Here is a 15,677-nt window from a genome sequence, read left to right on the forward strand (position 1 = left end):
TATGCGCATTTAAATACAGCACTTTCGGTCCTGCATTATTCACCCTAATGCATTTTGTCTCTGTGGTATAACTTAACTCTTTGCTCTGTCTACAGTTGTACCCAATCATTGGCTTGTCCTTCCTTACATTCATATTACATATTTCATCATCTACTTGTAAACCTGCTGGCTCATCCTCAGCTCTATCCTACTGGTTTCCATCCCCCTGCCGTATCAGTTTAAACCACTCCCAACTGTTCTAGCAAACCTGCCCACAAGGATATTAGACCCACTCAGATTTAAGTGCAACCCGTTTCTTCAGTACAGGTTACACCTGTCCCAGAAAAGGTCCCAATGATCGAGAAATCTGAATCACTGCCCCCTGCTCCAATTCTTCAGCCATGCATTTATCTGCCACCTTATTCTATTCCTATCCTCACTGTTGTGTAGCACAGGTGGCAAACCCTTGAGGTCCTGCTTCTCAGCTTCCTTCCTAACTCACTGTATTCTTTTTTCAGGACTTCCTCCATTTTTCTGCCTATGTCATTGGTACCAATATGTACCATGACTTCTGCCCGCTCACCCTCCCTTTTCAGGACATGTGTGGACACTTTCAAAGACACTGGAACCCTGGCACCTGGGAGACAAACTACCTGTGTTTCCTTTTCATATCCACAGAATCACTCATCTGTCCCCCTAACCATAGAGTCCCCTATAACTGCTGCCATCCTCTTCAGTTCCCTTCCCTTCTGAGCCACAAGGCAAGACTTGGTGCCAGAGGCACGACCACTGTTGCTTCCCCAGGGTAGGTCATCCAACCGAACAGCACTAAAAATGGAGTACTTATTGTTGAGGAGGATGGTCACAGGGTTGCTTTCCACTATCTGATGTTATTCCTTCCCTCTCCTGACAGTCACCCATTTATCTGCCTCCTGTAGCCTTGGGCTGACTACCTCCCTGTAGCTCCTATCTATCACTGCCTCATTTTCCCTAACAAGCTGAAGGTCATTGGGCTGCAGTTCCAGTTCTCTAAATTGGTCTTTAAGGAGCTGCATCTTGATGCATCTGGTGCAGATGTGGCTACTGGGGAGACATCTGACACCCAGAACAGAACACTGGTTCTGCAGACATACCTCTATTATTTCAAGAGTAAATTCAGAAAAAAATTACTGCAGGTCAACACCACCAAGTCCTTCTCATTAACATCCTGAATTAGAAAATTATAAGGGCAGCTCTTCTGCCCAACTCTCCTACCTTAAGATGTATTAGAATAATGAACATTATTAATACGTATCATGGTTAAGAATTTGTTTAGTGATTAGTATCTAGACTAATACTTGAAGACGTGTGTTCTCATTCCACCATGACAGGCAGGGAAATTAAATGTAATTATACAGGAATCTGAAATCAAAATTGTAGCCTCTAAAGGATGATTATAATATTACAGAAAAGTTGTTCACGCCTACTTCATGGAAGGAGATATGCTACCCTTACTTAGTGTAGCTCTTATCTGACTGTCAACCTCCCTCTCAACTAGCAGTGGCAAGCCGTTGAGTTATATGGAGCAGTTAGTTCAAACCATTTAAGAGTGTAACAGGATGAACCAGCCATATTGATCTCAGAGCTAGTTTCAAAAGGACACATCCTCTAATCATACTCTTAAAGTCCTCAATAGTTTCCTGGGAGATCACATTGAAGCTTAATAATGTTAAAAAAGTAGAGATGCTGCAAAATGATAACAGCATCTGCGGAGGAAGAAACAGGGTTAAATTTGAAGTCAATAACCTTTCACTAGAACTAGAAAAGATAAAGATAAATGTGCTTAAAATTAAAGAGTAAGTTAGAAAAGGATAAAATAAAAAGGAAGATGTAATGGGCTTGAATGCAGAAAAAAATCAGAGGGCAAAAAAGAAATAGAGGTCCGCGGTAAAAGGAAACGATGAGTGACAAAATCAGTGTAGAGGAGGTGTACATGGGAATGTCAATATTATTCTCCAAAACTGTTTAATTAAATATTGAGTCCAGAAAGCATAATGTGTCTTGTCAAAATTAAACTTGATTGGAACAATGTACATGGTCAAGGACTGGAAGAACAGATTGCAAGTGGGATGAAGATGGGAGTAGGTCTAGGACAAAGAATTAAAGTGATTGGAAACGTTGGACCATGTTTGTGAATTGAATGAATTTTATTCCACAATTGTTGTCCAACCTGCATTTATTTTACTAATTTAAAGGAAATGATATTGTGAACATTGAATGTAATATGCTTCTATGAAATAAATACAATTAAGACAGTATTTCATCTGAAAAAAATTATTTGGGTCCTAGGTGTTTGGAGGTTAAAGGATGTAGCTTCTTCTGTGTTTCCAATGAATAGTTCCAAGGAAAATGTTAGGTAGACGATTGATGATGGTGCATAGTTAATTGTAACTTTATCAACACTGCTTACTACAAAATACAAGCTTGATTGGCATCCTATCCATCATCTTCTACAGTATATACATTCCCTCACTCATTGAGACAACTTTTCAAGGCTTCTTCAAGAATACCTTCTATGTAGAAGGACCAGGATAATAGGTACATTGAATATTACCATCTGCAACTTCTTACCAAGTCAAGCGCCATTCTGACTTGAAAATATATCAATTTTTTACTCTTTCTGTTGGGTCTAATTTCTAGAATTCCCTATCCAATGTCCCAAAAGCAGTTAAGAATGGTCAAAGAATGCTGGTCTTGTGAGATCTAGGTGTTCTTGTACATCAGTCAATGAAAGCAAGTATGCAGGTACAGCAGGCAGTGAAGAAAGCTAATGGGATGCTGGCCTTTATAACAAGAGGAATTGAGTATAGGAGTAAAGACGTCCTTCTGCAGCTGTACAGAGCCCTGGTGAGACCCCACCTGGAGTACTGTGTGCAGTTTTGGTCTCCAAATTTGAGGAGGAACATTCTTGCTATTGAGGGAGTGCAACATAGGTTCACAAGGTTAATTCCCGGAATGGCAGGACTGTCATATGTTGAAAGATTGGAGCGACTGGGCTTGTATACACTGGAATTTAGAAGGATGAGAGGGGATCTGATTGAAACATATAAGATTATTAAGGGATTGGACATGCTGGAGGCAGGAAGCATGTTCCCACTGATGGGTGAGTCCAGAACTAGAGGCCACAGTTTAAGAATAAGGGGTAGACCATTTAGAACAGAGATGCGGAAAAACTTTTTCACCCAGAGAGTGGTGGATATGTGGAATGCTCTGCCCCAGAAGGCAGTGGAGGCCAAGTCTCTGGATGCATTCAAGAGAGAGTTAGATAGAGCTCTTATAGATAGCGGGGTCAAGGGATATGGGGAGAGGGCAGGAATGGGGTACTGATTGTGTATGATCAGCCATGATCACAGTGAATGGTGGTGCTGGCTAGAAGGGCCGAATGGCCTACTCCTGCGCCTACTGTCTATTGTATTGTTCACATCCAATCACTAAATTGTTATAAAAACTGGGTTGTTTATAAGAATTTTATGCAATTAGAAAAAAATGCTATTTCATCCATTCATTTTCTTGTAATAGATGCAAATGCCATAAATGCCATAAGTATTTTAAGTACATTTATTAGTGGATAAAATATTAAGGTGTTTGTGTTCTGGCTATTCCATTTTATATTGTTATTTTCTCTCTTCTATCTAGATTCTATTGTTGGAATTGAAAATTCTTCGGGCATAGAATCCTCCGCATTACCCACTGAATCCAGCTATAGCTCAAAACAAAACTGCAGTTCATGTGAAGATTGGAGCTCCTTTTACCCTGATGTCAAAGGAACCAAAGACACCTCTTTATATCCTCATTTCTTAGTTGTCCCTCCATTGTTTGTGATCCTCCATACTGATTGGAACACAGCGCTGGCTGAATGGGGCTTGGCTTGGGACCTCCATGTCTATGGATTAGCCTCGGCTTTTGGCTTTGCGGGAGTCATGTCTGCACTCGGTATCCTCTGTCTCCCCTTTAGATCTCCACCGGGCTTTGGTTATTTCATGGTTTTGAATGGACTGCTTTTCCTGACGAGCTCAACTAGAACTTTCACTTTCCTTTATGATGCCTACTGTTACCAGGACAAATTACCTGCAATTGTTGCCTTACTTCTCTATGACTTGTTTTTCCCTTGTCTTACTTCTGCCTTTGCAGTCATAATCTTGCTTCTTTCTGTGAGACCTGGCAGGCAGGTTGTGTCATCAAAATTCCAGCGATCATGCCTATTAGCTGCTCTTGTCTTTCTCCACTTCACGCTCAGTGTGAGCATAATTCTGGTCATCACTATGCTAAAGCAAGCTCCCTTCCTCCTCTTTGTATCACATGGGATTTTTGTGGTATTGGTGACCATTCTATCCATCCTGTTTTTTGCAGTATATTGTCACATCCATATGGCTGACATGCATGTTTATAATGTGAAGTCCTCAACGCATTCCATGGAAGCCTTTAACACCCAGTCCATCGGAGACATTGAGCATTGGGGAAGGATGGCCAAGTTAGCTATGTGGACTGCAGTATTTGGCCTGTGCTGTGCTGCATTTCAGTTGTATGCTATTCTGTATGGACTAGGCTTGGCTGGAGATCATGTTTTCCAGCCTTGGCCCTGGTGGATTTTCCAATTTGGCACCAGTTTGTGTGAGGTGGGTATGTCTCTCACCATGTCCATTTTTGGTATCTACCCTTTATTTTGCAACCATAAACAACCAGACCATAATTGTTGTACTAAAATGTTCTGTCTTTCCCCAACTCATGCTTCCATGAAAGCCCCTATACTTGCCAACAGCTACCAGTGGTCTACCTCTCACCAGGGAAAGCCACTGAGCTGTGACACAATTGTACGAAGTGAATCCGAATGCCTTCCACTCTACACATTGTCTGACAACCAACTGAGTAGTGGTGAGGAGATCAACCTGATCTATCACAGCAGTGAGGTAAAAAATCTGGACCTCCATTTGAAGTGTGGTGGATCCTCCAGGACCTCTTCTTTTATCAGCGTTCAGGTGGACAGCGATTCCACTGCTGACCTGAGACCCCCTTCTCCCATTAACTTAAGGCGCAGTATAGATGAAGCTCTTTTTAGCGAGGCCCTCATTCCTGAAGGACTTTTCCATTGGTCAAGGCTACACAGCTCCAGCAACATGTCCCTCTGCGAGAACAGGTCTCTACCGAGCAGCAGCGAAGTCCTCAAGGAGAAGGCAGCGGATAGAGGACTGTATCGAACTTCATCTTGTGCTGGGATGGAGAGACCAGAGGTTGGCAGGGGAATCACTAGCACCTTTAGGAAGCTCAATGTGATTCAAGCCTTGTCTGTTGATAGATGGGAGGATAGTTCTACGAGTTCAGTCTGCAGAATGTCCCAGGGAGGATCTTCACTAGCACTTTGCTCCAACCCAAACAGACAGGACTTCCCAACCATCAGCTCTGAGCACAAAGTTTACAGGAACTTCTCTGAAACAAGTCTTCCCCAGATTACAAACCAGTTCCAGGCTCTGCCTGCACCAGACAACATGGACAACAATGATCTCCAAGAATCAGCGACGCAAGCCGAATTCATGAAGATCTGCAGGCAAATTGACCAGTTGAGTATTAGCAGTGACACGATTGAATTGTGAGTCTGGCTTTGGGACAGTTTCCAGTCCATGCTATTTCTACTTTGCCTCCTGTTTAATATTTGGAGATGCTTTTACAAGGATATTTACTTCCTGAAATGAAGAAGACATGTAATGACTCCAACCAAAAGATCAGAGATTGCTGGGCTCAGAATACAAACATGAAATTGGTCTCGAGTGGCAGTAAAGCTGGGAATCTGGAATGCGTTTCATACCCTTCATTACTCTGAATGGAAAAGAATACCAGGTGTAAGGCATAATGCACACTAAAGCTTATTTCACACTATCTCCCAAGACTAATACTGTTGCCATAGAACTTCTGCAACTATGAAATGTGTACATATAGTGAAAAGCTGTGCTCATGGTGTGCTGAGAAATTAGGCTTCTGAGATAGCCAAAGCGAAAGTTCTTGGTTAACTAGCGCTGTTGCCAGTTGTTCTCTTCCATGAGTTCTGTGTTCTAGAATTGAGGTGTGGGTATCAACCATTTCAGAAGCTATCCGTCTGAGTAGCCCTATACCCTTAGCATGAACACCAAGAGAAACTACCGCTGGTGCTCAGTTAGACTGCTGTTAGGCAAACAAACTGAGCTCAGTTTAAGCTAGTGAACAAGAAGTAAACCTAGGCTGTTCTTTACTGAGAGTGCAACAGTGCATGGACAGTAGTGTGCCAACTAGATGTGCCTCTGCTCTGATCAAATATTTCTCAATCCTCACTGAATGGGTTCAGATAGCATCACTGGGCAGGTTTACATCCAGGAGCCTCTCACGACAGAATATCAGAACTGACCCACCATTCTTTACAGTAATAAACACTGGCACATTTAATCTTATTGCTGCAGATTCTTGACTGAAAAGGGATTAAATTTGAAACTATTGTTAATTGGCTAATACAAAAGCTATATCTTCATGATGCTCCCTCCAGGGAAGTTTGGAGGTTGCTGAAAACAAGAAATGGTGGATACTCTGTCCAAGATTATGCTGAGTGTTCAAGACACTGCTGCCTTTTGCTGCTTTAATAATGAGTCCTACAGAGCAGAAACAGAACCCTTCAGTGCAATTTGTCTATGCTAACCATGATGGCTACCTACACAAATCCCATTTGCTGTCCATACGCCTCTACTACACTCCTATCCAAGTGCCCACCCAAATACCTTTTCGAAGTTGTAATTATACCTGCCTCTCCAACTTCCTCTGGCAGCTCATTCTATATAACCACCCCCCTCTATGTGGAGAAACTGCTCCTCAGGTTCTCATAATCATTATGCCTGAGGCAACATATATTGTCCAATCAAGCAGGCCATTGTCCAAATAGGTTGACAAGGGATCATACCTAGGATATTCTGATGAAGGGTCCAAGATCTGAAACATTAACTGTTTTGCATTCAACAGATGCTGGGTGTTTCCTGCATTTTCAATTTTTAACTTTGAGATTTCCAAAATCTTAAATTTGTTTGATTTTCTTTCCCTTGGATACTCTTGCTGGTGTGAATGGTTTTTGACTGTGAGCACTCTGGGCAGTATGTGGCCAGATTTCCAGCTACACTGTTGACGAGAAAGGCCCGTCACCAACAGCAAAGATTCATCGAAAAATACCAAGACTGATAACGTGCATTTAGTCAATCTGAACAGCTGGTCATATACTTGTCCTTGTCTCTAATTCCACCAGTTCTCATCATCACCCTCTCTTACAGAGTATCAACACTTACTCTCATCCCCTCACACTTTCCTTTGTTCACTTCTCCCTCTTCCTTCTAATGAAACATCAACTTGAACTGTTTCTTTGCCTTGTCAATGCTGCCTGACCTCCTGAATATCTCCAGCATTTTCTGTATTTTTTAAATTTCAGATTTCCAAAACTTCCAAGCCTTTTGGTTTTAGCCTACAAAATACCAATTGCATCCACTCAATTAATAACTCATTCAGTCAAAAATCTGATCCAACAAGGTGCCAGGCACAGTGCCAATTAGGCATTAAATTCTGCACTTTAATTCCTGAATGCACTGAACTTTGAATTTCCCAAAAGGTGCTATAGTCAATCATACTATAAGGCTTGTTGACATAACTGTGCATTTTCATATCCTAGAATTCTCTTGTTTCCTCCATGTTTTGGCAAAAGGCAAAAAAATAATTTGGGAAATAAGTTGTTGGAACTGCCAATCTCTTAGTGTTGGAAGTCACAATTCTGACACCATGGATAACAAGAACCCATATCTCAAAATGGCTGCAAAAATATTTATTACAGGATAATTCACTAGTTGTATGAATTTTCTTTTTGCATTCCTGAGAATGGAAGTCACAGCAGCTTGCTTCCTAAACATTTAGGGTGGTTTATTGATACATTGTCACTGATGGTAAATCTCTCTAACCCCATTTAGGTATTTAAACTTTTCTCTTTGTCTTCGTAAACTGAGAGTGGAATGAAATCAATATCATCAATGACTAAAGCCCTGGAGATTAATTCCACTTCCCAAAAGAAGCTTCAAATCAAACACCCTCATGATCATAGCTCATGATGCAGAATTACTCCTCTGGTCTCCTGCCATCTCACATTTAATTCCTAGTAGGTAAACTAGGGTTTACAAACAAATATTTATGTGATGAACATTTTTACATTTGAAAGCAAGGTGTAATATATCACTTGATCAGACACAGTCCACAATGTCTCATTTGGCCCGTAGTGAAGTAGGCATTTTGAGCTACATAATCTCACGGGCTAATTCAAAGACGTTTCCTGTGATCTTTAACTCATACTACATTTTCTAAATTGTAACAGATAAAATTGAATCTGAATAAACTTCCCTGACCTTAGTCAATACTCAAAACAGCCGCAAAAATAATTGTTATTACAGGATAATTCACTAGTTGAATGAACTTTCTTTTTCATTCACTTACCCTTGGACGTGCAATGCTACTCATCGTTACTCAGAACCATATGAATTACAACACATCACACATGGATGACTCTAGCTTTGAAGCTGGTAGATCATTCTGCATAGCCTAGAATGATGTAAGAAGCAGGCAGATGCCTGTTCTTCTCCTGAGCACTAGCTTCTCAGTTCAGTTGCCATATTATGATGCAGAGGTGAAGATCAGCTGTCTGCCAAGCCTTAATATATTTCTGGTTGGTCTAAGAAATCTGCTAGCTGCAAAACACCTGACACACAACTGAAGGGTCAGCTATGGGTTGGACTTCGAGCCAACAGCTTCTTGACTAACTTTGAAGAAAACCTCACACAAAGTCCTAGTGATTTCTGTGTTTGGTTTTTCTCTCCTAACAAAGGATCACTGGTGTCCAACAATGATGATATCATCAAGATGACTGAGAACCATTCTCATGAAAATTGCCCATAACTAGTAAACAGAAATGTTAAAAGCACAATTTCACATCCTGAAGAGCACAAAGTTAATAATTTAAGGAAGAATTTGAAATGTCATCAAAATGTTCAAATTATTATTCTAAAATCTATGTAATTTTGAAGTATTTTTGAGGGAATGTCAACTGATACATAAAATGTAGACTATTTTTATAGTCAAGAAAAGTTATTAAGCAAAAATAAAAGACTTGACATGCACATTAACAAGAGTTAGAATCCACCTTCCAACAAAGTACATCACTTACAGAAGATTTGCTTCACCAAGAATGATACTTAAATCTTGGGGGTCCTTTGTCACAATGGAAACAGTCACAAAATAGCATGAATTGTGAGGAGCAGACAAGGCAGGTTCCAATGTACAGTAACATTCATGTACTCTGTTATTTTTGTTGTTGTCAGGTTTTCTCCAAGAAGAGCATAGTAAACATTTTTATTGAAAATTCTGAGCCAATGGCACCTCCCTCTAGCTCAGAATCCCCTTCAATAATGGTATCACAAACTGAGGGAAGGTGAAGGTAGAATATAATCAGTCAGAACAATGTAATTGTTTTTAGCAGTTATTAGAATAGAAGACAAGGAGATTTTCATGCACTCATTCTGCACAGATCTTATCTCTCACTGTCTTCCCTGCATTATTAAGTCTTAATATTCTGGGAACTTTTGAATATCTTATGATGACAAAAAGGTGCTACATGAAATATATATTTCATTTCTCATCTGGTTCCTCACCTTAGCCACCAGATCTCTCAATGTAACTATAATTCTCTGGCACATTGCAATGATCAAATCACTTTTTCACCTCCTTGGTAAATAATCTCCCCAAGGTCCTTGACTTACCTGTCTGTCCACTTGAAGTTACTATAACGTCCACATCATGCTTATGCAGTAAACCACACATCTTTGCCATGCTTCCGTGATAGAGCATTTGCCTGTGATCCAAGACCCATTGGACAGACTTGATTTGAGTTCATACTGTCCACTGACATTCCAATGCTATACGAAGGCGCGGCTGCATTGTAGAAGGTGCCAACTTCTGAATAAAATGCGTAACAAGTTTTCTTTTGTCTTCTATAGGTGGACATTAACAATAGTACTGTACTTGTGCAAAGAGTTCCTCTTGGTTCTTGGACAAAACCTACACATTATCACAACCCCACTAAATAGAATTATTATCAGGTCATGTATCTCATGGCTATTGGCCTACATTCCCTTCTTTACAAAAGAGATTCTATGTATGTTATTATTCCTTTCTGACTTCATAAGATAACATAAAAATACATTGCATTCCTAATGTAATTTACAGTAAAAGTAGTATAGTAATAATTGACCAAACATGGCAGTTAATTCGTACACAAGGCTTAACAAATAGCAAAGTGCTAATAACTAAGTCATCATTTTCAGTGAATTTGGAGGATGAACAAATAATGGCCAGTTCAGGATAGAGCAAGATCCCTTGCTCTTTACAACACTGTCATGCAACCTTTAACAAGAATTTTGACCTTGATACTGCACTGCAGTGTCAGACAAAGTTCAAATGCAAAATATTGCAGATGTTAAGAATCTGAAATAAAGAGTCTTAGATGAAAGTCAGCACAGTGGTTCATCGAATCCCGACAACCATCACTCATTCACAATATAATTTTATATTAATTTACCATTTTATTCACTCCACACTCTGAACATCATGCTTATTACCCTCCCCCCTCAGATTCTATCAATCACTTACTCACAGGAAACAATTTACAGTGGCCATGTCACAGCTAATAAAGAGGAAATGCTCCAAATACTTACTAAGTCTACCAGAATCTACAGAGAGACTAAGATTACACTGGGCAATAAACTTTTTCGAAAGTGTTGCTTCCTCATAATTTTTTGTTGTTTATGATAGACCATTTGAAACTGAACACAAATATTATTTCTGACTACTTGTATCATGTAGGAATTTGGAGAAACAATAAATTAACTGTTATTGAATAGAATGTGCTTAATTGCATAACGGTGCTGATGCTTTGGAATATTCAACAAAGCTAAAACGTTTTGTTGATGATTTTCATTTGTACTCTGTGTCTGAGGCTTCTCACTTAAGTATCCAACAATAATCAGCTAGCATTGGTGGGTTCCATTTGCCTTGATACTATTTCTGATAACCACAAAGTCCTGGTGAAACCTTTCACCATGCTCATCACTGACGGCATCAAGATTTGCAGAGAAGCTATCTAAATGGGAAATGCAGAAAATAAATCTTTAGTTACACGTTGAACTTCATAGTTGTCTGCTTGAAGCATGTTGTCAGCCAGCTGCACATAGTTTGGTGCTCTGCAGTTGCCAAGAAAATTTTAAATGCCTTCCATGCAATTTTCTCCAGTCCCACTACAAGTTCTTTGAATTCCCTGTCATTGATTTGTGGACCAACAAAAATGCTTTCCTCAATATGTGCACTAGTTGTTCTGGGAAATATCTGTCTCAAATATCTAAATCCTTCATGAAAATTTATAGCTTTTCTAAAACCTATCCTGCCATGCAGCACCTGCCTTGCCTAAACATGCCCAGCCATGCCTAGACTAGATAGAAAACTTATCAGTTTACATTTTAATTGACTTGAATTATAAATTGAAATACCAAATATAGGCAATTCCAAAAAAATTGTGCATGATAGGGAAATTCTATGGTGATTTTTTTTTATGATCAGCAGCCCAAAATTCATAAGGTAGACCCAGAAGTGTTCAGGAAGCAAAGTCTTTGTTGTCCAGTGTAATTATTTGGACTCTCTTTCTTCCTGCACAGATGTTGCCTGATATGCAAAACAATTCCAATATTTTGTGTTTCACACCGCGACAGTTTGCTTTAATTTCTGGAGTGGGATTAAACATACTGATTTCTGACACAGTGATGCCACCAACTGGGCCACGGCCAACATTACAGCCGACTTAAAATCAACTTAATAAACTGAACTTAATTAACTTAAAATCAGTTCAAAATGACTTACAGTTCAAGAGTCTAATTGAAGTTCACACTCATAAAAATCTGCTTGAAAACTTAATAAGCCGTGTCTGTTTCTAAGCTCATTGTTCATACAGCACAGCCACAGGCGCAAGACTGTCAGACATCTGCTGGGCAGCAATATTCAGACTTCCACAAAATGAGTCTGAGTTCATGATAATGAGGGACAAAATATTTTATCAACAATCTTTGGAGGTTAGAGCTACTTTCATTACAGAAATACTGCCTAAGTGGAGATAGGAAAATTTTAAACTAATGGAAGAAACATTTCGATGAGTAGCTCAGCTTATTGTAAAAGGAGCAAAAATATAAAATACTAGTAAGACTCAGCGGGTCAGCACCATGTGGAATGAGAATCAAAAGGTCTGGAATACTTCAACAGAGCGGTTCTCTTTCCAAAGATGCTGCCTGACCTGCTGAATGTTTCCTGTCATTTCTGTTTTTAATTTCAGATTTCCAACATCTGCAGCTTTTTTATGTTCATTACTCTGATGGCATTTGTAAATTGTGAACATAAAAACCAGGTCAACCAATATCCAAGCAGTGTCTCTCTTCCTTCCAATCGGCACAGAGTCACTGCACTCTGGATTGGACTGCCACAGCTTGTAATCTCTCTGTGGGTCTTTAAAGGGAGCCGGATGAATTCTCAACAAAAGAAATTGTTGAAAATGTTCATCTCATCACACACCAGCTATGTTGCCTGATTTGCTGAGTATTCCAGCATTCTCTGTTTTTTATTCTGTATGTTTGAAAGATATTCATTAAAGATGGTAGATTATCATAGAGTAACCAGAAACTGGAGTGGGGTTGGTGAAAGGTCTCCCTTTTTCAAATACTGTATCATAACCACCTATATATTAATGTGGCACTGCCATTCCCGCCTGTCTGTAAGGAGTTTGCAGGTGCTTCCCGTGACTGCAGGTGTTTCCTCTGGGTGTTCCAGCTTTTTCCCACAGTCCAAAGGTTAACTGGTCGTTGTAAGTTGTCCTGTGATTAGACTGGGGTTAAATCGGGAATTGTCGTCGGTGCAGCTCAGTGGGCAGAAGGGCCTGTTCCTTGCTTTATCTCAATTAATTAAAAAAATTCTACTCCAACTGGGATCTCAAGATATCAGTTTCCTCATTCAAATTCTTGCAATTCATTGAGGTTATCTGTTAGCTTGTTGTCCAATACAATGAAGATCTTCATCCACTGATCTTCATGGAATCGCGTGGTGATGCACGTTGGGCCACACTGGGCACATAAAGACAGGGTCTCCTCATGGAAATGGCCAATTACTCGGATTTACCATAAAACTTGAATATTTATCAGTGCTTTATATAAACCCATGACCAAGATGCAAGTGTTATCTGTGCTTGAGTCCCTTAGTAACATTCTACCCTCATCTAACTAGCAATTTGCTACAAAGGCAGAATACATATTTTGCAAAAATTTTACAATATCCCTCCCAAAGGAAACTGACCTCATCAAACAGCAATTGCCCAACAGATTGACCATATGTTGCATTAGATGAATCAGATCATTCAATATGGACATCTCTAACATCATTATTAAAAACTTACATGCCTCCAATGGGAGCCACAGTGGTGTAGCGGTTAGTGCGCCATTACTATAGCTCAGAGTGTTGGAACTTCGAGTTCAATCCCTGCATCCTATGTAAGGAGTCTCTGTCTATTCTCCCTGTGGAACACGTGGGTTTTCTCCAAGTCCTCTGGTTTCCGCCCACAGTCCAAAGACATACCAGGTAGGTTAGCTGGTCACCGTAAATTGTCCCATGTTCAGGGTAAATCTGGGTTGTCAGGGGTTGCCGGGTGGCACAGCTCAAAGTGCTGTATCTCTAAATAAATAAAATAAAATTACAGTTGACAGTTTACATTTCTCCAATATCTTAAAATTTATCGATGTGTCCCAGATACTGAGTCTCCACAACCATCATGGATCAACAATTCTGAAGATTTACTACTGTTGGGTAAAGAAATTCCTTCCCCTACTCTATTTTGACCTGTCAGCCAGGTCATGCCTCTAAGAAGCACTTTTATATTTCAATAAGATCACCTCCCAATTGTCTATATGCTAATTAGGACAATCTCTCCAATTATTAACCCTGTGAACCTTCACAATCATCCCTTTATCACACTACATCCTTCCGTCATTAGGGAAACTGACCCGAGTAATTGGTTCTTCATAACACAAGGGATATAACACAAGGGATCTATATACAGTAATCACAATAAAATGTCTCCATTTATGTATTCAAATTCTTACAATAAAAGCTACTTACCGTTTGCCTTCCTAAATGCTTACTGTACCCACATGCTAACTTTCAATGATTCATATATAAGGACACTCAAGTTCCTCTGAATAGCAATATGTTTATATCTTATACCATTTAAAAATAAAGTTCCATTTTTTTCCGTCTGTGTGGCTGATGCCTCATTTTGCCAGGATGTGTTCCATGTGCCTTGCTGTTGCCCATTGACTTAGCTGGTTTATATCCTCTCTTCACCTTCCTTACAGCCCATACTGTCAGCTTTGTATCATCAGCCAGTGTAGACATACATTCAGTGGTCAAGTTATTAAGTACGGGAGTGGAACCCAGTGTGCTCTTCTGCTGCTGTATACATGTCCCACCTGCAATAGAACTTGTGGGTCCTGGATAGGACTGTATAGTCATCAAAGATCTCACCGTTAAAGGAGTGGACATCATCATTGGATTCCAATTGACAACCGAAGAAGCTTTTACAGATTGTGTTGCTGCCACACGACTGGCTGATTAGATGTTTGCATTAATCAGCAGGTGTACAAGTGTATCTAATAAAGTGGCCACCCTGTGTACTACTTGATAGCATCACCCCAAACAATGATGATGACACTGAATAGCTGGGGTCATTATATCTATTTTCGCAAATATCACTGACTGTAGTCTCCAAACACAATAATTTCCCTTTAATTCTTAGGATCTGTTTTCTGTCCATTTAGCAGTTCTCAATCCATGCCCTAAATAACTTACCTTTTATGTGATACCCTAAAATTGAAACACACCACATCAACAGGTTTCCCTTTATTTATTCTGTAAAGTACAATCTTAAAAGAACAGTTTAATATTACACAATTTCCCCTTCTTCCTTTTATTGTGTTCTGTAACCTTTAACCACTTTCTGAATGATAGATTCTACATTTTTCCAGACCACTCATGGTGCCTCTCCCTCTCCCTCTCCCCTCTCCCCCCCTCTTCCCCCCCTCTTCCCCCCCCCCATCCTAAATGGTAACTTTACATTTGGTACCCTCCAATTTATCCCATAATCTATGATCCCATCGGTACATAATTAATTTTGTGCAACAAACTTATGCAGGTTAGGCAGCGTCTCGAAGGAAAAGAACTTTGAAAGCTTGCTTCAGATCGGTGTTTGATTTGCCTCCCTGGATGAAAGATCAGCAACTTCTCCCTGGAGGAGTTGGCGGTCCCGTTCGGTGTTCGATTGGAGGAGCTGGAGGTGCAGTTTGACGATTGCTTACTGTTTGATTGGTAGTACTGGAAGGATGTTCGCAAGATGGCTGCTGAGGTGGTGAGGAATCTGCAGCAGTCGGAGAGTGGCGGCTGGGAAGAGGAGGTAAGGGGTGATGAGGGGCGAAAGGCCCGGTCTCGGCTCAGAATTCGCGGCGGAAGGGCAGGAGCCGGTAGTGTACCTATTACGGTAA

At 40.2% G+C, this 15,677-nt stretch overlaps 2 protein-coding genes across 2 annotated transcripts in view; both read left to right on the forward strand.

The window, feature by feature from the left end:
- Window positions 1–6,030, forward strand: part of prrt4b (proline rich transmembrane protein 4b) — a 40,938-nt gene extending 34,908 nt beyond the window's left edge. Inside the window, exon 2 of the mRNA XM_059986835.1 lies at window positions 3,655–6,030. Coding sequence (XP_059842818.1) covers window positions 3,655–5,606 — 1,952 coding nt within the window. The 3' untranslated portion in view covers window positions 5,607–6,030. The remainder of the gene's footprint in view (window positions 1–3,654) is intronic.
- Window positions 6,031–15,497: 9,467 nt separating this feature from the next.
- The window catches only part of gtf3c6 (general transcription factor IIIC, polypeptide 6, alpha), a 30,610-nt gene continuing 30,430 nt past the window's right edge, over window positions 15,498–15,677 (forward strand). The window contains exon 1 of the mRNA XM_059987016.1: window positions 15,498–15,589. Coding sequence (XP_059842999.1) covers window positions 15,530–15,589 — 60 coding nt within the window. The 5' untranslated portion in view covers window positions 15,498–15,529. The remainder of the gene's footprint in view (window positions 15,590–15,677) is intronic.

Source organism: Hypanus sabinus, chromosome 13 (genome assembly GCF_030144855.1).
Source record: "Hypanus sabinus isolate sHypSab1 chromosome 13, sHypSab1.hap1, whole genome shotgun sequence".
Lineage (NCBI taxonomy): Eukaryota > Metazoa > Chordata > Chondrichthyes > Myliobatiformes > Dasyatidae > Hypanus > Hypanus sabinus.